This window comes from Coregonus clupeaformis, chromosome 28 (assembly GCF_020615455.1).
Source record: "Coregonus clupeaformis isolate EN_2021a chromosome 28, ASM2061545v1, whole genome shotgun sequence".
NCBI classification, from domain to species: domain Eukaryota; kingdom Metazoa; phylum Chordata; class Actinopteri; order Salmoniformes; family Salmonidae; genus Coregonus; species Coregonus clupeaformis.
In genome coordinates, this window is record NC_059219.1 from 4,551,926 (window position 1) to 4,577,405 (window position 25,480).

The following is a 25,480-nucleotide window of genomic DNA, read 5'->3' on the forward strand; positions in this document are numbered from 1 at the left end:
GCGGGGGGTTGTGTGTGTGTGTCAGCAGAAAACGGACACAACATAGCCATATGATGATGTTGACGATGATTATGTTATTTCAGGTCCCAAGGGAAGAAGGAAGAGGCAGAGGCTCTGTTGAGAGACTCCATTCGGTTCGGTACACACTTCGCTGACGCCTACTCCAGTCTAGCATCACTTTATGCAGAGCAGGTAACACACACGTACATGCACACACACACACACACACACACACACACACACACACACACACACACACACACACACACACACACACACACACACATGCTTTGCAGGTAATACACATGGTTGGTCTATGCACTGGTTGCATACACACACACAAAAATACACACATTCTCTCACGCACATACTTAGTATGCACTCACTCACACACTTCTGTAAGAGCATGTTAGGCAATGTGAGTTCTGCTATCTCTACCATTCCCATTCCCCCCTTTCCATGGATTCAGAATTCAATTAAAATTTGCTGTAGATCGTTAATCTTGCTCCCGGGAACTCCAGTCAGTGCGCCATTTATTTTGGCTTGTTCAATTAAACACACTCACTGACTCCCTAACCTTCTATTACCGCAGGCTCTCTATAACCTTATCTCAGCATAGCCACAATTTCACACATGACATCAGCTCATATTCAATAATTCAATATAACCATTTTATTGATATCATATTCTTTTTTTTATAGAAGCGGTTTGCGGAGGCCAATGACATCTATCTGCAAGGCATAGAGAGCTGCCCAGACAGCTCGGACCTGCATAATAACTACGGAGTGTTTCTGGTTGATACCGGTGAGTTCAGTAGGGTGGATAGGAGAGGAGAGTGTTGATCTGTTTGCAAATAAAGTTTTAGCTTACCACTCTCTCTCTCTCTCTCTCTCTCTCTCTCTCTCTCTCTCTCTCTCTCTCTCTCTCTCTCTCTCTCTCTCTCTCTCTCTCTCTCTCTCTCTCTCTCTCTCTCTCTCTCTCTCTCTCTGTCTCTCTCTGTCTCTCTCGCGCTCTCTCTCTCTCTCTCTCTCTCTCTCTCGCTCTCTCTCTCTGTGTCTCTGTCTCTGTCTCTGTCTCTCTCACTCTTCTCTCATTAGGAGAAGGGGCGCTGGCGGCAGCCCACTACCAGCATGCCGTGCGTCTCAAGCCGGCGCACTACGTCGCAATGGTGAACTTGGGCCGCCTCCTTCGCTCCTCCAATGAGAACAAAGAGGCGGAGTCTTGGTACAAAAAGTGAGTTAAGAGGTTTTGGGAATATGGAAGAGATTCAGAGGTCGAACGAGAGCAACACTAGCCATGTGCCCATTGTCCAGAGAAGAGAGTCATGGGTGGCGCTATCCTGTTTGACCTTGTATGAGGTCTTGTTGACCTTCCATTGACTCCTCCTTGACCTTTGACCCCAGGGCCCTGCTGGTGACAAGGAAGGTGGACATCCTGACGCCACTAGGGGCGCTGTACTACAACACAGGACGCTATGAGGAGGCTCTGCAGGTGTACCGCGAGGCGGCTACGCTACAGCCAGACAGCACCGATATCTGGCTGGCTCTGGTGAGTCACAACACACACACGGGCATGCATGCAGGCACGCACACAGACGCAGGCACACACACATGCACACATGCAGGCACACACACACCACATGCTGTAGTCATACCAGGACAGCACCAATAGATGTCTGGCCCTGAATTGCACTCTCCCTTTCTCCCTCTCCCTCCCTCTCCCTCCCTCTCTCTCCCCCTCCCTCCTTCCCTCCCTCCCTCTCTCTACTTAGGCACAAGTGTTAGCCATGGCGGGCCGCTCTAAAGAGGCAGAGAAGATGACTCTGGGCATCATATCTAAGCAGGGGAGCTGCATCGAGTGTTACCGCCTACTGTCTGCCATCCACAGCAAACGAGGCAACTACACAGAGGTGTGTGTGTTTGCGTGTGCGTGCATGCATGCACGTGTGTTGTTGGGGCTGTGGTGTCTGCATTTGAAAGAAGGAACGGGACTGAGAAAGAATAAGAGGAATAGCGAGAGGGATGGGTGAAGGACAGAGACAGTCAAGAAAAACAGAACAAACCGTATCACCTCAGGGTCAGCAACAGTGATCACCGCGGAAACAACGGTTGCCATGGAAACCATCACATCTAGATTCTGTCACCTCCGAGTCTCACAGGATCACATCCCCATCTGTTCACACTGATCCTCCATCCTTCACTTCATTCACTTTATCTCTCCATCCTGATTACATTCTCCTCCTTCTCCTCCACCATCCCTTGTTCCATCCCTACGTCTCTGGGGGCTCATCTGTAGACACACTAACAGAATGGATGTAATCTCTGTGGGTGTGTCCCAAATGGCACCTTAATCCCTGTGTAGTGCACTACGTATATGGAATAGCGTGCCATTTGAGACTTAGCCTCGCTGCTAAAAATAGTATTTCCTTCCTAAAATAACACAGAGGTGGTGTGGGGGGCTGACTAGAGCAGCAAACTTTTTTGTGCCAGGGACCGGCAAGGTATGGCCTTTTTCCTCTGGGGACCGCTTGGATATAAAGAATATTGACAATCGCTTTTTTATACAGAACACCAATTTTTCGATGCATTTTCTCTATTATATTTACTACCCTAACACCAGTGGAGGCTGCTGAGGGGAGAACGGCTCATAATAATGGCTGGAATGGAGCAAATGGAATGGCATCAAACACCTGGAAACCATGTTTGATGTATTTGATACCATTCCACTGATTCCACTCCAGTCATTACCACAAGCCCGTTCTCCCCAATTAAGGTGCCACCAACCGCCGGTGCCTAACACATAGAATTTGTTTAGGATAGTAATAACATAGTCCATCAAGCTATTTGATTCTCTATTTTAGGACACCTGGTAGTATCATCAAAAAAATCATATATATATATATTGATGAAAATGTTGAATTTGGCCTTACTGCCATTATCTCAATAAACATAATTACACACAAAGATATGCCAAATCAGGGAGGCCACACTTCAATCTGAAAGATTTATGGTATGTAGTCACTAAAATGCTTGAGAAAGGTATTGGGAAGAAGATCTGCATTGCTTTCAAATGCGATTTTGTCACAGTCCGTTCTAACGTGTCCTGCGCCGCTTGTGAGCGCCGTAGAGGGAAACAGCAGGCACGTCCGCCTTCCTGAGAGTCATGGCTTTCGGTGATAGGGTCATAATAGCTAATAGCTCCAACCGTTCAAAAGTTAGAGCCGAACTTGTAGTGGGGAAAAGGAAAGTGCTCTGTTTGTCACAACTGCATTTATCGGAGATCGGAGGTTACTTGCGTAACCATGGTGCTATGAACTAAGCGCCACATTTAGTAGATTGAGACGAATCCAGTGCAATCAGTAGGGCTTTTTCAGGCATTCCTCCATGGACTGGAGCCGGTCCTCGGACCTGGGTTTGAGAAAGGCTGGCCAAGAGGACGTTTATTTTCTCTCAGCCTCTCAGACAGAAGACAGAGTGAATATTACACCGTCCTCCCTATGGAAAGTCTTGGTGTGTTTTTGTCTAGTGTCTATAATAATAATAATAATAATATGCCATTTAGCAGACACTTTTATCCAAAGCGACTTAGTCTACAAAGTCTACATACTAACTCACCAGGGATACTGCTACGCTTCCAGATATTACTACGCTTCCAGATCTCTCGATATCCCCTTAATGGGGGTTCTATACATGCTTTTTTCCCTCTCTCTCTGTCAAAGGGAAGGGAAAATAGAAGCTATTGATGATATTTCTGTCATCTAAAGGATGAGACTTCTCTCTCCCAGAGGCAAAAGTAAATTACATTAAATGCCTCTCTCTTCCTTGTCCTTTTTTATCCCCTTCAGACTCTCTCTCTCTCTCTCTCTCTCTCTCTCTCTCTCTCTTTAAATCTCTCTCTCTCTCTCTCTTTAAATCTCTCTGACTGCCTTTCCTATGCTCATCAGCCAGTGAATGAGAGCCCGGCAGTAAACGACTAGTCTGTCTCGTTCTCTCTCCCTCTCTCTCTCAGCAGCACCACAGAACACTGTCATGGTGAATTTCCACTGAGGATTGACCCTGGTGTTTTACCAAAAAGCCTCAGACTTTTGTGTTTCCAGCTCCATGGCCCGGCACCTGGGACTCACTGGACCATGGACCTGCTCTGACTTGAGGCCAAGGCAAGGCCACTGGGGCTTTTAGGTTGAAATGACATAGCAATGGCTAACTGTGAACATGGGTTCACCTTCTCACAAAGCAACTGTTTTGATTATGCAGAGGTTGTTGATTCTTCTCTTCACAAGTCCTCACTCTCAGCCCTAACTATGGAAGTATATCCCTAGCTATGGAAGGGTGTATACTCTAGTGTAACACTGGTGTTACAGTCGAAAACAGCATTAATGTCATGGTTGCGCTTCACTCATTAAAACTCTCTAAAACTGGCTCGACACGCGTCTCATCAGGATCACAGTGTGTGTGTGTGTAAACCTCTGTCTGTAAATGTGTACTAATTCTCTCCTCTCTTCCTCCAGGCTCTGGATGCTCTAGACAAGGCCCTACAGCAGAACCCCGTAGACATGTCTGTCAGGGCAGAGCTTCACTTCTCCAAGGGCAACCAGCTCAGAGAGATGAACCAGCTGGACAGAGCCTTCGAGGTACAGGAGTCTCCACACACACACACACACACACACACACACACACACACACACACACACACACACACACACACTCCTTACTCTGCATACTTTCTGCATACTGCTCTCTCTTCTCCCTCCAGACTCCCTCTCTCCTCATCCACTAACATTTCAACCTCTCCAACCTCCACCTAATTAAATTTGTCTCCTGCTTGATGCCCTCCTCTCTCTCCCTCCTCAACATTACACCCTCCTCTCTCTCCCTCCTCACCATCATACCCCTCTCTCTCCCTCCTCACCATCAGACCCCTCTCTCTCCCTCCTCACCATCAGACCCCTCTCTCTCCATCCTCACCATCAGACCCCTCTCTTTCCCTCCTCACCATCAGACCTCACTCTCCCTCCTCACCATCAGACCTCTCTCTCTCCCTCCTCACCATCAGACCTCTCTCTCCCTCCTCACCATCAGACCTCTCTCTCCCTCCTCACCATCAGACCTCTCTCTCCCTCCTCACCATCAGACCCCTCTCTCTCCCTCCTCACCATCAGACCTCTCTCTCCCTCCTCACCATCAGACCCCTCTCTCTCCCTCCTCACCTTTAGACCTCTCTCTCCCTCCTCACCATCAGACCTCTCTCTCTCCCTCCTCACCATCAGACCTCTCTCTCCCTCCTCACCATCAGACCTCTCTCTCCCTCCTCACCATCAGACCTCTCTCTCCCTCCTCACCATCAGACCTCTCTCTCCCTCCTCACCATCAGACCTCTCTCTCTCCCTCCTCACCATCAGACCTCTCTCTCCCTCCTCACCATCAGACCTCTCTCTCTCCCTCCTCACCATCAGACCTCTCTCTCCCTTTCCCTTCTCTTTTCTTTTCTCCTTTCTCCTCGGGGAATAACTTTAGAAGCTCCTATCACCTCAAACTGTACCTCTTACAAAACGAGACCACTAATTGACTCGTATATCCCAACCTCCCCAAAAGCAACTATGAATAAAGAACATCACTTAATTTGAGGCATATTCCCTAAAAACAACCAGATTTGCATCTCCTGCATGAAGTATATTATCTGCAGGGGTTTCAAAAGCGCCAGATTCTTTTTTTCTCCTGTTCAAGCAGACACACTTGAGAGAGAGAGAAGAGATACAAAGTCTGCAAATAAAATCACATCAAACAGCGTTCCAGGCCTTTCGCTGCCTTGATCTCCACCCCATCTCTCCCCGGGAAAATACGCTGATACTGTCACTAAATTAACACCATATCTCCTCCGCTATCTGCATCAACAAATAAGCCCATTTTCCCCCAACCACACTTCTCACAAGAGAGAGTGTGTGGCCTAAGATAAACTTAATTCTCTTCCCTCTGTCTTTCTTTCAATGTTTCCTCTTGTGCCCATCTCTCTCTGCTGATACAGCAGGTCTCTCTTTCCACTCACTCGTGATCTCTCGCTCTCTCTCTCTTTACTTACAGAGCAAGTCTCTCCGTTTTTCCACTCCCTCTCTCGCTCTCCCTTTCCACTCTCTCACTCCCTTTCTCTCCCTCCATCTCTCCCTCTTTCTTCAGAGTTCAGGTAGTCAACAAAGGACTGCTATGTTGAACAGTTTATTCTCAGGGTTTCCTTCTGAGATAAACTCAGCTCTCTCAGATAAACTGGCTCTCTCAGCAGGGCTTGGCTGGGCGCCAGGGCTCCAGCTCTTGTTTGGGTGTTGTTCCCCTTCTAAGAAAAGGCACAAAAGGCCAATTGAGATAATGCGGGCGTCGGGTGTGGTGGTTGACAATATTGAAGCGGATCCATTGTCTGCTTGCTGTATTTTGATAGCAAGCTCTATGGTTTCAGGATGTTTGGTATTCAAAGACATAAAACATGTTGAGTTGATTAAAGTTGATTAAAGTTTCAGTAATCTTTGTGGCATTTACCCCTGTGTCACTTTTATTCCGATTGAGGCATCAGTCTTAACCCAATCAACTTTGAATGCACTTTGGATGAAAATGTTTGTTTTTCTAATTGTGTATCTGTCGGGGCTTGGAATCCAGCACAGTAAGGGCAACACATTTTCATTCTAGTTTTGTTGCCAGTGACTTGATTGAGTAATTTTGACCATTCTCTTTAGATGGACATACCCAGACTGAAAACATATTCACTTTATAGTCGGAGCGTAAGAACCCTACTGTCATCTAGTGATCGTTGGTTGTAACTACTTTATATGAATGTATGCGTGTTCTTCATTACAGAGCTACAAGCTGGCAGTGGAACTAAAACCTGACCAATCGCAGGCTTGGATGAACATGGGAGGAATTCAACATATCAAGGTACTATGACTACACAGTAGAGTTCGTTTGCATAAGTCAAAAGCCATTCACAAGCCATCAAGTCTTTGTTTATACCGGAATTGCATATCAAGCATTATGGCAAAGGATGAGAGCTGATAAATGTCTGTATTTTGATCCACTGCAGGGAGACTATGCAGCAGCCAGGCAGTACTACCAGAGGGCCCTGATCCTAACCCCTGGCTCCAAGCTGCTGAAGGAGAACCTGGCCAAACTGGAGCGGCTGGAGAGGAGGCTGACCGGGCCCTAGACTAACCCAGAGACACAGCACTATCCTGGGCATGAGTTGGGGACCAAGGACCCTGGATGCCCCAACAGTAGGGTTAAAAAAAGACCTGGTTTTAAAGTCAACCTACCTGGTTGATGATGTGAGATTATGGTGAACACGACAGGGGTGCAGGGTATGGAAGCAGACTGTGGGTGATGGAGCTTCCAGAGGAGCGTGAGGCTGGTTAAGCCTGTGATGGGAGTCACATTCTGGGGAAGCAGATGGAGAGAGGACCCTAAGGAGTGGAGATGGAGATTCAGTCAGCAGCACTTCAAACTGGAGCGGACTGGATCAGCCCTCTGGACCTCTTTAAGACAGTACCACGAGCTCCACACATCGCCCAGCCTGAAAAAGCTTCAAACAAACTGATCTGCTTTTTAAAATGTTTTGTTTTATTTGCTTTCGTATTTAATTTCATGTTAAATCCTGTTTTAGTGATCACTACCCTACTCTCCTCTGCTTATGAGCTAAACCCATGTTGAGATTTTGAAATGTATTGGGTGTCATGTTCACATTAAAAGCTCCAACAATATCATTCTAGCTGGGAGACAAATGACATTTTGCCAACATGAAGGATAGTTTGCTGAAGTCACTGTGGATCCATGCTTAGGTTTGGGCTTGCCTCCACTCAATTGTGGCCCCTGGAACCCCTTAGCCTGAGCTTGTCTGGGATACATAAGCCCTGTAATAAGACAACAAGGTAGCAGTGTGCTCCATGAACACATTGACAACATGTGCTTTTAACCTCAAGCTATGGCAGAGCCTCTGAGAAGCAAGCAACTTCTGGTCTATGTAGCCTTCTACAAGTACAAGTAAGCTAGTGTCCTGCAGCTAACTGACCCTCTGATCCACTCAACATTTCTGATGCTGTGTATTATTTGTTGCTGTTGATGTTGCTATGATGATTGTGAATGAATATTTTATGTGGAATGTACAATGGGATAAAGATGAACTGACTAGTGCAATGACAGATTGATTTGCACCATAAAAATAAATATATGTTTTATTAACTGGTGTCGGCTCTGAGTGCTGTGAGGTGTCTGAGAAATAGAAGTTGCCCTATTATTGTGAATGAGAGAAAGTCATATGAAATGGGTCTATACTGCCCTCATCTGGCCTAGTGGGTACATTACATGTTAAGGAATCTAATTAGGTGTTGATAGTGGCAGGTGCAGTGTGGGAGAGCTGATGAGCGCTTGAAAGTAGAAAGGCACATTGTCAAGTGTCTTTGTGGCATTTACCCCTGTGTCACTTTTATTCCGATTGGGGCATCAGGCTTAACCCAATCAACTTTTCAATGCACTTTGGATGAAAATGTTTGTTTTTCTAATTGTGTATCTGTCTCTGTTGGGGCTTGGAATCCAGCACGGTAAGGGCAACACATTGATTTTCATTTTAGTTTTGTTCCAAGTGACTTGATTGAGTAAATATTGAAGATTTTGTGATTTTTGCCATTCTCTTTAGATGTACAAAACCAGACTGAAATTGTACAGAATCTTGGAAACGGTGCATTGAACGGAACAGAAGATGAAAATGCAACCCTCACCAGTGGATTTCAATTTGATGGTATGGAAGAAAACGTTTAACAGTGAATCATAAAACAATCGAGGTGAGGGCGTTGGAAATACTTTTTGGCGGTTGATCTGCCTTTGTTCTGTGGGTGGCACTGTGCTCTTTTTAAAGGATGGGTCCCAATCTCTAAAGGCCCTAGGATCCATTGGAACAGGGGTGGTCTGCCTGTCACTGGGACGACAACCCAACATGGGGTGGGGGGGAGGTTTTAGCGGGTGAAATAGTGAAGGACAATTGGAGGTTTACTTATTGGCAATGCAAATATCATGGTACAGCTATATGGACACTCAATGATTATGGTACCTTTTAATGGGAAGTTTACAAACATATTATGATAAATAGAATTTAAACTTGTATCTCATTATGGTGAAACGCATATAGCCAGTTATAATTGTAATGGCTTAGCAGATCTATTGTTTAAAGGAAACAAATTCAACAATTTTAGATGAAGTTGTGTGGAAAAGGGACTGGGGGGGAATATACTTCTCACATGGGCAAAGAAACTCAAAAGGGGTGATGAGATTAATTAACAATTTTCATCCGAATGTGCAAATTGTCCAAACAGATCCGCAAATTAGATGGATTATTTTAAATATGTTATTGGACCATAAACGAATTTGGCTCATTAATCTATATGGTCGAAATAATGATGATCCACGCTAATTTGAAAAATATATATAATTAATCAAGCCTACAAGCAATACAATACTCTATTATTATGGTGGGAGATTATAATACGGTTTTAAATACCTCAATGGACCGTAAAATAAATCCCACTACAAACTATCACCCTCATGCACTTAAGGAAATCACGAATATCATCGCTATATTAGAACTAGAGGATATATGGAGGCTTAAATATCCTGAGCTAGTGAGATATACATGTCGGAGGCTCAATCAAGCGAGTCGGCTTGACTACTTTCTTATGTCATTCTTGCTGGCACCAAAATATAAAGTGTTGATAGGGGACAGAATGCGGTCGGACCATCAAATAATTGGCATATACATTACTCTTATAGAATTTCCACGTGGGCGAGGATATTGGAAATGTAATCAAGGCCTATTGGATGATAACTTGTTTTTAACCAGGACATAATCATTTATAACTTACTTTTTCCGACATAACATAGATACATCAGATCCTCTTATTGTATGGGATACATTTAAATGTGCCTTTTAGAGGCCATGCAATTCAGTACTCATCTTGAAAACAAATGCAATTTAGGTCAAAAGAGTTCGTATTAACAAAGGAAATAGGACTAACAGTACAGATAAATGGCAATAAAAACTGTAACAGAGGCACAGAATAAGTTAGAGGAAAAAATAAATGGAGGAACTTATTCAATAAAGATCAAGTGTAATATATATTTTTTAATAAAGCGAACTGGATGGAATATGGGGGAAAATGCACTAAATTATTTTGTAATCTTCAACATAGAAATGCTACCAAAAATAATTTACTAAAACTTGTTACAAATGAGTCACCCACGATTCAGGAAATTATATTTTGAAAGAGGAAGCAAAGTACTTTATGCATATGTTTTCGTTTCAGTCTCCTCCATCTCCACTAACCGAAGTTAGATGTATGGATTTTTTTCTATAATAATGTAAAATGAATAGCTGTACAGAAAGACCCATGTGAAGGCCAAATTACAGAGGAGGAACTTCTTGATGCAATTAAAGCCTTTAAGTCCGGGAAAACTCCAGGGCAGGATGGCATACATGTTGAGATATACCAAACCTTTTTTGATGTACTCAGAGGACACTTATTAGCATGTTTTAGCCACTCCTATTAAAAATGGTAGATTATCATACTCAACAAGGTCTGATTTCATTATTACTGAAACAAGACACAAGTGGTAAATATAAAAGTCCATTTAAAGAAAATGGAGGCCCCTCACACTTCAGTGTTGTGATGCAAAATGCCTAGCACATAGAATTAAAAAGGTATTGTCGGATATTATTCATCCTAATCAGACAGGTTTTTTTTACATGGACTATACATTGGAGATAATACACTGCTCAAAAAAATAAAGGGAACACTTAAACAACACAATGTAACTCCAAGTCAATCACACTTCTGTGAAATCAAACTGTCCACTTAGGAAGCAACACTGATTGACAATACATTTCACATGCTGTTGTGCAAATGGAATAGACAACAGGTGGAAATTATAGGCAATTAGCAAGACACCCCCAATAAAGGACTTGTTCTGCAGGTGGTGACCACAGACCACTTCTCAGTTCCTATGCTTCCTGGCTGATGTTTTGGTCACTTTTGAATGCTGGCAGTGCTTTCACTCTAGTGGTAGCATGAAACGGAGTCTACAACCCACACAAGTGGCTCAGGTAGTGCAGCTCATCCAGGATGGTACATCAATGCGAGCTGTGGCAAAAAGGTTTGCTGTGTCTGTCAGCGACGTGTCCAGAGCATGGAGGCGCTACCAGGAGACAGGCCAGTACATCAGGAGACATGGAGGAGGCCGTAGGAGGGCAACAACCCAGCAGCAGGACCGCTACCTCCGCCTTTGTGCAAGGAGGAGCAGGAGGAGCACTGCCAGAGCCCTGCAAAATGACCTCCAGCAGGCCACACTTTCTTTACATTTTAGTCATTTAGCAGACGCTCTTATCCAGAGCAACTTACAGTTAGTGAGTGCATACATTATTATTATTTTTTTATTTAAAAAATTATACTGGCCCCCCATGGGAAACGAACCCACAACCCTGGCATTGCAAACGCCATGCTCTACCAACTGAGCTACATCCCTGCCGGCCATTCCCTCCCCTACCCTGGACGACGCTGGGCCAATTGTGCGCCGCCCCAAATGTGCATGTGTCTGCTCAAACGGTCAGAAACAGACTCCATGAGGGTGGTATGAGGGCCCGACGTCCACAGGTGGGGGTTGTGCTTACAGCCCAACACCGTGCAGGACGTTTGGCATTTGCCAGAGAACACCAAGATTGGCAAATTCGCCACTGGCGCCCTGTGCTCTTCACCGATGAAAGCAGGTTCACACTGAACACGTGACAGACGTGACAGAGTCTGGAGACGCCGTGGAGAACGTTCTGCTGCCTGCAACATCCTCCAGCATGACCGGTTTGGCGGTGGGTCAGTCATGGTGTGGGGTGGCATTTCTTTGGGGGGCCGCACAGCCCTCCATGTGCTCACCAGAGGTAGCCTGACTGCCATTAGGTACCAAGATGAGATCCTCAGACCCCTTGTGAGACCATATGCTGGTGCGGTTGGCCCTGGGTTCCTCCTAATGCAAGACAATGCTAGACCTCATGTGGCTGGAGTGTGTCAGCAGTTCCTGCAAGAGGAAGGCATTGATGCTATGGACTGGCCTGCCCATTCCCCAGACCTGAATCCAATTGAGCACATCTGGGACATCATGTCTCGCTCCATCCACCAACGCCACGTTACGCCACGTTGCACCACAGACTGTCCAGGAGTTGGCGGATGCTTTAGTCCAGGTCTGGGAGGAGATCCCTCAGGAGACCATCCGCCACCTCATCAGGAGCATGCCCAGGCGTTGTAGGGAGGTCATACAGGCACGTGGAGGCCACACACACTACTGAGCCTCATTTTGACTTTTTTTAAGGACATTACATCAAAGTTGGATCAGCCTGTAGTGTGGTTTTCCACTTTAATGTTGAGTGTGACTCCAAATCCAGACCTCCATGGGTTGATAAATTTGATTTCCATTGATAATGTTTGTGTGATTTTGTTGTCAGCACATTCAACTATGTAAAGAAAAAAGTATTTAATAAGATTATTTCATTCATTCAGATCTAGGATGTGTTATTTTAGTGTTCCCTTAATTTTTTTGAGCAGTGTATAAGACAAGGACTGGAAACAATAGAACACTATGAAAAATCAGGGAAACCAGGCCTAGTATTCATAGCTGACTTTGAAAAGGTTTTTGATAAAGTAGGAATGGAATTTATATATAAATGGCTGGAATATTTCAATTTTGGAGAATCTCTTATACAATGGGTTAAAGTTCTGTATAGTAACCCTAGGTGTAAAATAGTAAATAATGGCTACTTCTCAGAAAGTATTAAACTGTCGGAGTAAAATACATTTTTCCACTGTCGGCATATCTATTTATGGCCATCGAAATGTTAGCTATTAAAATCAGATCCAACAATAATATCAAGGGGCTAGAAATCAAGGGCTTAAAAACAAAGGTGTCATTGTACTTTGATGATTAATCTATTCTTTTAAATCAACAATTTGGATCCCTCCACAGCCTCATATAGGATCTAGATAATTGTTCTAACCTCTCTGAATTACAACCAAATTATGGTAAGTGTACTTACTATATTACGTATTGGATCAGTAAAAAATACAACTTTTACATTACTGTGTAGTTTACCAATAAAATGGTCTGAATGGTGATGTGGACATACTCGGTATTCATATCCCGAAATAAATAAATGATCTCGCTACAATACATTTTAATAGAAAGTTAGCAAAAACAGATAAGATCATGATACCATGGAAAGGAAAATATCTACAGTACCAGTCAAAAGTTTGGACACACCTACTCATTCCAGGGCTTTCTTTATTTTTACTATCTTCTACATTGTAGAATAATAGTGAAGACATCAAAACTATGAAATAATACACATGGAATCATGTAGTAACCAAAAAAGTGTTAAACAAATCAAAATATATTTTAGATTTGAGATTCTTCAAAGTAGCCACCCTTTGCCTTGATGACAGCTTTGCACACTCTTGGCATTCTCTCAACCAGCTTCATGAGGTAGTCACCTGAAATGCACTTTTAACAGGTGTGCGTTGTTAAAAATGAAATGTCTTTCCTTCTTAATGCGTTTGAGCCAATCAGTTGTGTTGTGACAAGGTAGGGGTGGTATACAGAAGATGGCCCTATTTGGTAAAATACCAAGTCCATATTATGGCAAGAACAGCTCAAATAAGCAAAGAGAAAGGACAGTCCATCATTACTTTAAGACATAATGGTCAGTCAATCCAGAACATTTCAAGAACTTTGAAAGTTTATTCAAGTGCAGTCACAAACATCATCAAGCGCTATGATGAAACTGGCTATCATGAGGACCGCCACAGGAAAGGAAGACCCAGAGGTTCCTCTGCTGCAGAGGATAAGTTCCTTAGAGTTAACTGCACCTCAGAAATTGTAGCCCAAATAAATGCTCCACAGAGTTCAAGTAACAGACACATCTCAACATCAACTGTTCAGAGGAGACTGTGTGAATCAGACCTTCATGGTCGAATTGCTGCAAAGAAACCAGTTCTAAAGGACACCAATAATAAGAGACTTGCTTGGGCCAAGAAACACGAGCAATGGACATTGGACCGGTGGAAATCTGTCCATTGGTCTGATGAGTCCAATTTGAGATTTTTGGTTCCAAACGCTGTGTCTTTGTGAGAAACAGAGTAGGTGAACGGATGATCTCCGTATGTGTGGGTCCCACCGAGAAGCATGGAGGAGGAGGTGTGATGGTGTGGGGGTGCTGGTGACACTCTCAGTGATTTATTTAGAATTCAAGGCACACTTAACCAGCATGGCTAACACAGCATTCTGCAGCGATACGCCATCCCATCTGGTTTGCGCTTAGTCTGACATCTTTTTTTTAAAAACAGGACAATGACCCATCACTCCTCCAGACAGGGCTCTTTGACCAAGAAGGAGAGTGATTGAGTGCTGCGTCAGATGACCTGGCCTCCACAATCACCCGACCTCAAACCCAAATGAGATGGTTTGGGATGAGTTGGATCGCAGAGTGAAGGAAAAGCAGCCAACAAGTGCTCAGCATATGTGGGAACTCCTTCAAGACTGTTGGAAAAGCATTCCAGGTGAAGCTGGTTGAGAGAATGCCAAGAGTGTGCAAATCTGTCAAGGCAAAGGGTGGCTGGTTTGAAGAATCAGAAATATATTTTGATTTGTTTAACACTTTCTTTGGTTACTACATGATTTCATATGTGTTATTTCATCATTTTTATGTCCTCACTATTATTCTACAATATAGAAAATAGTAAAAATAAAGAAACCCTTGAAAGAGTAGATGTGTCCAAACTAGCGACTTGTTTTTTTAAAATTATATGAGCAAAAAATATTCATGTTTATTTGGAACGGCAAGCCAGACAAAATTAAACGGGCCTATTTATATAATGAGTATGAATTCGGTGGGCAGAAATTTATTAAATATTAAAGCATTACACCTCCCACTAAAGGTTTCAGTAATACAAAAGTTATACTTAAATCAGAACTGGTTCTCTAGCAGATTAGTAAGAATGTCTCACCCCTTGTTCAAGAATGGCATTTTTCCCTTTATTCAGATTATAACCTCTCACTTTCGATTATTTGAAAAAAAGTCATCTCCAAAATATTGCTTTTTTAAAAACAAGCCATAGAAAGTTGGTTGCAATTTCAGTTTAATCCTCCAGAAAAGACAGAACAAATAATACAACCAATATTATGATTAAACTCAAATATACCAATTGATAAAATAACCCATTATTTTTTTAAATAAAAATAAATAACAAATTGTATCATCTTTGTTAATGATATCATAAATAGGACTTTAGATTTTTCAAAGTAGCCTCCCTTTGCCTTGATGACAGCTTTGCACACTCTTGGCATTCTCTCAACCAGCTTCATGAGGAATGCTTTTCCAACAGTCTTGAAGGAGTTCTCACATATGCTGAGCACTTGTTGGCTGTGTTTCCTTCACTCTGCGGTCCAACTCATCCCAAACCATCTCAATTGGGATGAGGTCGGGTGATTGTGGAGGCCAGGTTATCTGATGCAGCACTCAATCACACTCCTTCTTGGTCAAATAGCCCTTACACAGCCTTGGTGTGTTTTTGGTCATTGTCCTGTTGAAAAACAAATGATAGTCCCAGATGGGGTTGCCATGCTTGTTAAGTGTGCCTTGAATTCTAAATAAATCACAGACAGTGTCACCAGCAAAGCACCCCCACACCATCACACCACCTCCTCCTTGCTTCATGGTGGGAACCACACATGCGGAGATCATCCGTTCACCTACTCTGTGTCTCAAAGACATGGCGGTTGGAACCAAAAATCAAAAATTTGGACTCCTCAGACCAAAGGACAAATTTCCACCGGTCTAATGTCCATTGCTCGTGTTTCTTGGCCCAAGCAAATCTCTTCTTCTTATTGGTGTCCTGTAGTAGTGGTTTATTTGCAGCAATTCGACCATGAAGACCGAGTGGCACAGTGGTCTAAGGCACTGCATCGCTGTGCCACTAGAGATCCTGGTTCGAATCCAGGCTCTGTCGTAGCCGGCCGCGACCGGGAGACCCATGGGGCGGCGCACAATTGGCCAAGCGTCGTCCAGGGTAGGGGAGGGAATGGCTGGCAGGGATGTAGCTCAGTTGGTAGAGCATGGCGTTTGCAACGCCAGGGTTGTGGGTTCGATTCCCATGGGGGGGGCAGTATGGAAAAAATATTAAAAAAAACTAACAAAAATAATGTATGCACTCACTAACTGTAAGTCGCTCTGGATAAGAGCATCTGCTAAAAGACTAAAATGTAAATGTAATGAAGGCCTGATTCACGCAGTCTCCTCTGAATTGTTGATGTGTCTGTTACTTGAACTCTGTGAAGCATTTATTTGGGCTGCAATCTGAGGTGCAGTTAACTCTAATGAACTTACCCTCTGCAGCAGAGGTAACTCTGGGTCTTCCTTTCCTGTGGCAGTCCTCATGAGAGCCAGTTTCATCATAGTGCTTGATGGTTTTTTGGTTACTACATAATTCCATATGTGTTATTTCATAGTTTTGATATTTTCATTATTCTACAATGTAGAAAATAGTAAAAATAAAGAAGTTCTAAAACGTTTGACCGGTAGAGTGTATGTACAGTGAGGGAAAAAAGTATTTGATCCCCTGCTGATTTTGTACGTTTTCCCATGATCAGTCTATAATTTTAATGGTAGGTTTATTTGAACAGTGAGAGACAGAATAACAACAAAAAAATTCAGAAAAACGCATGTCAAAAATGTTATAAATTGATTTAGCATTTTAATGAGGGAAATGAGTATTTGACCCCTCTGCAAAACAGTACTTAGTACTTGTTGGCAAAACCCTTGTTGGCAATCACAGAGGTCAGACGTTTCTTGCAGTTGGCCACCAAGTTTGCACACATCTCAGGAGGGATTTTGTTCCACTCCTCTTTGTAGATCTTCTCCAAGTCATTAAGGTTTCGAGGCTGACGTTTGGCAACTCGAACCTTCAGCTCCCTCCACAGATTTTCTATGGGATTAAGGTCTGGAGACTGGCTAGGCCACTCCAGGACCTTAATGTGCTTCTTGTTGAGCCAGTCCTTTGTTGCCTTGGCCGTGTGTTTTGGGTCATTGTCATGCTGGAATACCCATCCACGACCCATTTTCAATGCCCTGGCTGAGGGAAGGAGGTTCTCACCCAAGATTTGACGGTACATGGCCCCGTCCATCGTCCCTTTGATGTGGTGAAGTTGTCCTGTCCCCTTAGCAGAAAAACACCCCCAAAGCATAATGTTTCCACCTCCATGTTTGACAGTGGGGATGTTGTTCTTGGGGTCATAGGCAGCATTCCTCCTCCTCCAAACACGGCGAGTTGAGTTGATGCCAAAGAGCTCGATTTTGGTCTCATCTGACCACAACACTTTCACCCAGTTTTCCTCTGAATCATTCAGATGTTCATTGGCAAACTTTAGACGGCCCTGTATATGTGCTTTCTTGAGCAGGGGGACCTTGCGGGCGCTGCAGGATTTCAGTCCTTCACGGCGTAGTGTGTTAACAATTGTTTTCTTGGTGACTATGGTCCCAGCTGCCTTGAGATCATTGACAAGATCCTCCCGTGTAGTTCTGGGCTGATTCCGCACCGTTCTCATGATCATTGCAACTCCATGAGGTGAGATCTTGCATGGAGCCCCAGGGCCGAGGGAGATTGACAGTTCTTTTGTGTTTCTTCCATTTGTGAATAATCGCACCAACTGTTGTCACCTTCTCACCAAGCTGCTTGGCGATGGTCTTGTAGCCCATTCCAGCCTTGTGTAGGTCTACAATCTTGTTCCTGACATCCTTGGAGAGTTCTTTGGTCTTGGCCATGGTGGAGAGTTTGGAATCTGATTGATTAATTGGTTCTGTGGACAGGTGTCTTTTTATACAGCTAACAAGCAGAGATTAGAAGCACTCCCTTTAAGAGTGTGCTCCTAATCTCAGCTCGTTACCTGTATTAAAGACACCTGGGAGCCAGAAATCTTTCTGATTGAGGGGGGGTCAAATACTTATTTCCCTCATTAAAATGCAAATCAATTTATAACATTTTTGACATGTGTTTTTCTGTATTTTTGTTGTTATTCTGTCTCTCACTGTTCAAATAAACCTACCATTAAAATGATAGACTGATCATTTCTTTGTCAGTGGGCAAACGTACAAAATCAGCAGGGGATCAAATACTTTTTTCCCTCATTGTATGTATCAATCATCCCAGCTCTGCAGATTTTGCTGCGAAGAGACACGATAATTTGTTTTGGTACTGTCCATATGTAGCTTGTTTTTGGTCGCAGGTTCAGGAATGGCTGAAGAATTGCAACATTTACCTGGAGCTTACTCTGCAAATAGCACTGCTGGGTAAATCGATCAATACTATAATGCTTTTAGCAAAAAAAGGTATCTTTAGTTTACAATCTGTAGAAACTAAGAATAGAAAGGTTCAGAACTTTTGTGAAACATCACAACACAGTTGAAAAATAATTGCAAATAGAAATCAAAACTGGATGGTGTTAGAGATAGATGGGAGGGGTTGAGTGGAGCTGAAGGGTGGGACTAAAAACAACGAGATAACTCATGTAAAGTATACTGTGTCCGTAAAATGTATATAGGTTCAGAACTTTTTTGAACCGCACAGTTAAAAATATATGGCAAATATAACTCAAACCTGGGTGGTCTTCAGAGATAGATGGGAGGGGTTAAGGGTAGCTGAAGGATGGGATTAAAAACAAACAAAACGTAACTATTGTAAAATACATTGTGTCCATAAAATGTACAGTGGCTTGCGAAAGAATTCACCCCCTTGGCATTTTTCCTATTTTGTTGCCTTACAACCTGGAATTAAAATTGATTTTTTTTTTTGGGGGGTTGTATCATTTGATTTACACAACATGCCTACCACTTTGAAGATGCAAAATATATTTTTTTTGTGAAACAAACATGAAATAAGACAAAAACAAGAGCGTGCATAACTATTCAATTTTTAAACAAGTTATTGTTTTCGCTTCACCAATTTTGACTATTTTGTGTATGTCCATTACATGAAATCCACATAAAAATCCATTTAAATTACAGGTTGTAATGCCACAAAATAGGAAAAACGCCAAGGGGGATGAATACTTTTGCAAGGTACTGTATATAGTATGTATAAGATGGAAGTAGAAGCCTAAGTGTTGTTGTCCATTAGTTTACTCCAATTAGGGGAGGAGTGGTACAGTTAGGGGAAAATAATCAAGGGAAATATATTTTAAAAAGAAAAAAAATCAGGGATTGGAAATGAAAACAATTATATTGATGGAAGCTACAATCTATCAGCAATATTAAAGCTGATCTACCTCAAAAAATAAAATTTTAAAAAGTGACACGTTGCTCAGTACAATGTTTCTTACTTTGACCTGTAGAAGCTGATCAGATAGTGAAGCAGTATGTAATGTAGCCAGAATAGACAGGCTTCCTGTTTAGATTAAGACACCGCGGAGCAGGCACGAGATATATTTCTCCGGGGGAGTACCTCAATCCAGGGATGACAAATGCGTTGTACTCTGAATTGTCCCATTATCCCAAGTATTACACAGAGAAGATTGAACGACTGCTAGTTTTTTTGTGAACTGCAGTTTTCGTCCTCATGCTAGCTAGTAGTAGCCATTATGGAATGGCACGTCCCGTTGAACAACAAAGGAGCTGATTGGCTGACATTGCCATTCCAAAATGGCTGCTGTGGCTACTGAGAATTCGGAGTACAATGCATTTCTTATCCCTGGGTTGAGGTGCATTTTTCTAAGCATTATCTCCCGCCGGCGTCTTAATCTAAATTGGAAGTTTGTCCGACCCCAGTGCAGCTATAAGCAAGCGTAGGGTCGGAATCTATTCTGCCTATATGTAATGCACACGATGATATACACAAACACTGGTAGCATCAGCCCTACTGGCAAGACCAGACATGCACTGCTATACTAAGCTACTTAAAACTAAGGCCTCCCACACATTTCCTGATGTAGTGAGTAACCTGTCCCTGCACACCCATGAAGAAACCTCTAACCTCCGGGAGCTTTGTTGCAGATCTGGCAGGGGTTCGGTCATTCACGACAGAGCAGGAGATGGAGGTGAGGATCATTGGTGGTGTGGAGGCCTGGGCCCACTCGTGGCCATGGCAGGTATCCCTCCGCTTTACCACCATGCCAGCCTGTGGCGGTGCCATCATCGCCCCTCAGTGGGTTCTCACTGCCACACACTGCTTCAAACAGTGAGTAGTTCTGGAAGTTCAAGTAACAATAAATCGAGTAGATGTATAGCTAGAGAAATCAAAGTAATTATGGATGGTGTTTTACAGGTATAACAAAGTGGATTTCTGGACTGTGATGGCGGGAAAACATGACCTTGAGAATCCTAATGAAGAATGTCAACAGGTGGGATGCACACACGGACGGACTACATTCAAGTCATTAAACAGACTTTTTTCTGTTGTTATTCTGCATTGACATTTCAACTGTTAAGGCACACATTTACTTTTGTTTTCAGTTGGTTGGAGTCTCTAAAATAGTCACCCACAAGGATTACAACCGCATTACAAAGATGCATGACATTGCCCTGGTGAAGCTAAAGACCCCGCTGATATTCAACCAGTGTGTGAGACCCATAGAGATATGGATGAGGCCAATCGAACCCAAAAAACAATGCACAGTGACCGGCTGGGGTACCACCAGAGAGAGTCAGTAGATTTCCTACATTTCTTTTTGAAGTTTAGTTGCCTTTTTCATCTCTTTATAAGAAAGGTCAGACGGGCTCTTCTGGGGTCATAACTGACATTAAATCATAATTGATCATCCACAGTGAGGATGGTCCTGTTACATGTTTTCCCCTCGTGAACTTTCTCCCCCCTCCTACTCTTCTACTCTCTCAGACGGGCCTCGTGCCAACAGACTCCAGGAGGTGAATGTGACCTGTCTATCCCAAGAGGACTGTAACAAGTTCTACCATGGTGTAGTTCAGCCCACCATGTTCTGTGCTGGAGACCCTGAAGGAGGTGTAGACGCCTGCCAGGTAGTGACCTCAAACACTGACAATGCTTTCAAGTATTTATACCTCTCATTGTATTCTACTTTCATATTAAAAGTCAGTGTGTGTTCTATTCTAAGTATTTTCCCATCTGTTATCCTTGTCTTGTGACGTGGTTGTTCCTGCAGGGTGACTCAGGTGGACCTCTGTCCTGCTATACAGGGTCCAGGTATGAGTTGGCTGGAGTGGTTAGCTGGGGAGTGGGCTGTGGTAGAGCCCAAAGGCCTGGAGTCTATACTAAAGTACAGGTCTACCTAGACTGGATCAATGAATTAATTAAAGGTAAGTACACACTTCAAGCCCAACCCTAGAGAAATACTTCATTTTAAAAAATGATATTTTATTTTTAACAGGTGAAAAGGCGATTTCAGGTGATGGTGGTACTGTAGCTAAAGGTAGGTTATGTCAGTGCACAATTATTTAGCTACCTGAAATAAACTTTTAGGGGGAAAAAATGAATGTATGATTAAATGTAATCTTACTGCCAGCACATATTTTATTTTCTTGATCAAAACATGGCATTATCAAAACAGAGGATAATATTTAGTTTGACCACTAACCCTCTTGTACCCTCCCTCTCTTCCTGTCTCCCAGAGAGTTGTGGTCAGAGTGAGATATTGACCTGCCGGCTGGACTCCCGCCCAGCAGGGGTGTATGTGACCTTGGAGGGTGAGGTGCGGGTGGGGAGTGTGACAGAGGCGTGCGCCAACTCCTGGCCCTGGCAGGTCAGTCTGCAGTCCAAAGGGAGACATTACTGCAGTGGGACCCTGATCCACCACCACTGGGTCCTGGCACCGCAACACTGCCACTGCAAGTGAGTTAGTCACCAAGTACCGACACAGGACACACACTATTGTCTGTTATCTAACCGCTACATGATTGTTCATTTTCTTCTAGTATTACTTTCTATATCTCTCTGTCTTGATGCTTCATTCATTCAGTGGAGTCAATCACCCACCTTCACATTCTTTCATCACACACTTAGTATTGCTCTCTAAAACAGCCCTTGGAATGTCAGTGAGGGTAGGTCAGCTACTGTAGTTCTTGTTCACCAGTCCTATTTCACACAATCAGTGTCCGTCTATTCTCTCCTGTCTTTCAGACCTACAGTTGACACAGTGGTTCTGGGAGGTCACGACCTAAGGTTCATGTCTGCCCAGACCATCCTGGTGGAAGAGGTGTTCAGCCACCCCCACGACGGAACCTTCCCTCCGACATCTGACCTCACACTCATCAAGCTCAGTGTTCCAGCTCGATTCGGTAACAAACTCTAACTCTTCCAGTATGGGTTACTTTACCTCACTGATCTGATTGTATTGCTTGAATGGTTTATCTGGCTTTACAGGACCGTTAACTTGGCTTGCAGGCCAATTAAAGCATGTGACATACAGTGAGGGGAAAAAAGTATTTGATCCCCTGCTGATTTTGTACGTTTGCCCACCGACAAAGACATGATCAGTCTATAATTTTAATGGTAGGTTTATTTGAACAGTGAGAGACAGAATAACAACAACAAAAATCCAGAAAAACGCATGTCAAAAATGTTATAAATTGATTTGCATTCTAATGAGGGAAATAAGTATTTGACCCCTCTGCAAAACATGACTTAGTACTTGGTGGCAAAACCCTTGTTGGCAATCAGAGGTAAGAAGTTTCTTGTAGTTGGCCACCAGGTTTGCACACATCTCAGGAGGGATTTTGTCCCACTCCTCTTTGCAGATCTTCTCGAAGTCATTAAGGTTTTGAAACTGACGTTTGGCAACTCGAACCTTCAGCTCCCTCCACAGATTTTCTATGGGATTAAGGTCTGGAGACTGGCTAGGCCACTCCAGGACCTTAATGTGCTTCTTCTTGAGCCACTCCTTTGTTGCCTTGGCCGTGTGTTTTGGGTCATTGTCATGCTGGAATACCCATCCACGACCCATTTTCAATGGCCTGGCTGAGGGAAGGAGGTTCTCACCCAAGATTTGACGGTACATGGCCCCGTCCATCGTCCCTTTGATGCGGTGAAGTTGTCCTGTCCCCTTAGCAGAAAAACACCCCCAAAGCATAATGTTTCCACCTCCATGTTTGTCGGTGGGGATGGTGTTCATGGGGTCATAGGCAGCATTCCTCCTCCTCCAAACACGGCGAGTTGAGTTGATGCCAAAGAGCTCGATTTTGGTCTCGTCTGACCACAACACTTCACCCAGTTCTCCTCTGAATCATTCAGATGTTCATTGGCAAACTTCAGACGGCCTGTATATGTGCTTTCTTGAGCAGGGGGACCTTGCGTGCGCTGCAGGATTTCAGTCCTTCACGGCGTAGTGTGTTAACAATTGTTTTCTTGATGACTATGGTCCCAGCTGCCTTGAGATCATTGACAAAATCCTCCCGTGTAGTTCTGGGCTGATTCCTCACCGTTCTCATAATCATTGCAACTCCACGAGGTGAGATCTTGCATGGAGCCCCAGGGCCGAGGGAGATTGACAGTTCTTTTGTGTTTCTTCCATTTGCGAATAATCGCACCAACTGTTGTCACCTTCTCACCAAGCTGGTCTTGTAGCCCATTCCAGCCTTGTGTAGGTCTACAATCTTGGCCCTGACATCCTTGGAGAGCTCTTTGGTCTTGGCCATGGTGGAGAGTTTGGAATCTGATTGATTGATTGCTTCTGTGGACAGGTGTCTTTTATACAGGTAACAAGCTGAGATTAGGAGCACTCCCTTTAAGAGTGTGCTCCTAATCTCAGCTCGTTACCTGTATAAAAGACACCTGGGAGCCAGAAATCTTTCTGATTGAGGGGGAGTCAAATACTTATTTCCCTCATTAAAATGCAAATCAATTTATAACATTTTTGACATGTGTTTTTCTGTATTCTTTTGTTGTTATTCTGTCTCTCACTGTTCAAATAAACCTACCATTTAAAATTATAGAATGATAATTTCTTTGTCAGTGGGCAAACGTACAAAATCAGCAGGGGATCAAATACTTTTTTCCCTCACTGTATCTAGGATGCTTATTCTGGTGGTCTTCTGATGTGTCCCTAGATGACACAGTGTCTCCAGTTTGCCTCCCACATGAGGATGTGAAGCTGGATGACAGCTGGTCCTGTGTGACAACAGGCTGGGGATCCAGCAACTCGGCACGTATGTACAGCAATATAACTCTACATTCATGACCATAAGTTCTCATGTGATGTTGGTGGCCGGTTTATCACTGAGGAACCGAATGGACTCCTCCTGGATCCATAGTGTTTCATCGGTCTTGCTCTTACACAGTATCATAAATAGGCAACAGCCTTCTCTATTATAAATATATAATCTTATCACTTGCTTATCATGTGCTCTCTCCGCATAGCGAAGGTTAGCAGATCCACCCTGCACCAGGCCAGGCTAGGGCTGGTCAACAGGACCACTTGTAGAGAGAGCTGGGGAGAGGACCTCATCACAGACACTCAGCTGTGTACAGACCCAGCCGGCTCTGTCTCCTGCATGGTAAGTATAGTGAGATAGTTACCTCTATAGTGTACTCATGAAGACATTTTTTTTTGGATCAATGAATGGTTTCGAACTAACAGTACTGATGTGAATTAGTGGTCTTCATAAAAATGCCCAAGAATGAGGAATGATTCTAAGTTTCACAACATTGTGCTATAGTAACATTGTTTTTCTGTGTTTAACATTAGTGTAAGTTATCATTCTTTCAACAACAACAAAAAGTATTATTTCTTCCTATCTATAGGGGGACTCTGGTGCTCCACTCCTCTGCCAGAAAATAAAGGGGGTCTTCTTCCTCTTTGGGGTGGTCACATGGGGCAGCCCGAGCTGTGACCTCAGCACACCAGCAGTCTTCTCCCGACTATCAGCTTATCGTTCCTGGATCACGAATATAACCGCTGACATCTGACTTTGTTTCACATTATAACAGAATAAACAATGACTTTTTTGATCCAGTGTTCATTTTGAGACTTGTGTAAGGCAAAGGCACACTGACACAGTGTATAATGCAATCACAATGAGATGTTCCAATAGGTTTGAGAAGAATGTGAAGCACACACAAAGCTGACTATTGTCACATACTGTATGTCTGGTTGCATAGGGTTTGTCATAGAGATCCGTTTACTCTAATCTTGTAACTTATTTATTTTTTCAGTTGGTGTAAACAATGATTGAAATATATTGCACATATGATTTTATACATTCAAATATAAAATAGAAATATATATTTTTAAAGGAGGTAGGAGTGCACAAAACATTATGAACACTTGTTCTTTCCATGACAGACTGACCAGGTGAAAGCTCTGATCCCTTTTTGATGTAACTTGTTAAATCCACCAATCAGTGTAGATGAAGGGGGGGAGACTGGTTAAATAATTATTTTTTTAAGCCTTGAGACATGGATTGT

At 43.4% G+C, this 25,480-nt stretch overlaps 2 protein-coding genes across 4 annotated transcripts in view; both read left to right on the forward strand.

Moving 5' to 3' along the window:
• The window catches only part of LOC121542545 (protein O-mannosyl-transferase TMTC1), a 102,903-nt gene extending 94,694 nt beyond the window's left edge, over positions 1-8,209 (forward strand). For both annotated transcript variants that reach the window (XM_041851940.1, XM_041851941.1), the window contains 8 exons: positions 84-192; positions 702-804; positions 1,098-1,233; positions 1,404-1,548; positions 1,772-1,909; positions 4,508-4,630; positions 6,840-6,917; positions 7,063-8,209. In XM_041851940.1, the coding sequence (XP_041707874.1) occupies positions 84-192; positions 702-804; positions 1,098-1,233; positions 1,404-1,548; positions 1,772-1,909; positions 4,508-4,630; positions 6,840-6,917; positions 7,063-7,185 (955 nt within the window). In that variant the 3' untranslated portion in view covers positions 7,186-8,209. The remainder of the gene's footprint in view (positions 1-83; positions 193-701; positions 805-1,097; positions 1,234-1,403; positions 1,549-1,771; positions 1,910-4,507; positions 4,631-6,839; positions 6,918-7,062) is intronic.
• Positions 8,210-8,400: 191 nt separating this feature from the next.
• Positions 8,401-25,024, forward strand: LOC121542308 (transmembrane protease serine 9-like). 2 transcript variants are annotated; one of them, XM_041851702.1, is made up of 13 exons: positions 8,401-8,572; positions 8,668-8,769; positions 20,101-20,284; positions 20,372-20,447; positions 20,560-20,749; positions 20,942-21,081; positions 21,225-21,378; positions 21,450-21,491; positions 21,691-21,910; positions 22,199-22,356; positions 24,124-24,222; positions 24,434-24,570; positions 24,818-25,024. In XM_041851702.1, exons 1-13 carry the CDS (start codon positions 8,512-8,514, stop codon positions 24,980-24,982), a joined length of 1,728 nt encoding a protein of 575 aa, XP_041707636.1. In that variant the 5' UTR covers positions 8,401-8,511; the 3' UTR covers positions 24,983-25,024. The 2 variants fall into 2 exon arrangements, with proteins under 2 accessions (XP_041707636.1, XP_041707637.1); XM_041851703.1 differs by lacking the exon at positions 24,818-25,024 and having other exon boundaries at positions 24,439-24,527.
• The last annotated feature ends 456 nt before the right edge of the window (positions 25,025-25,480 follow it).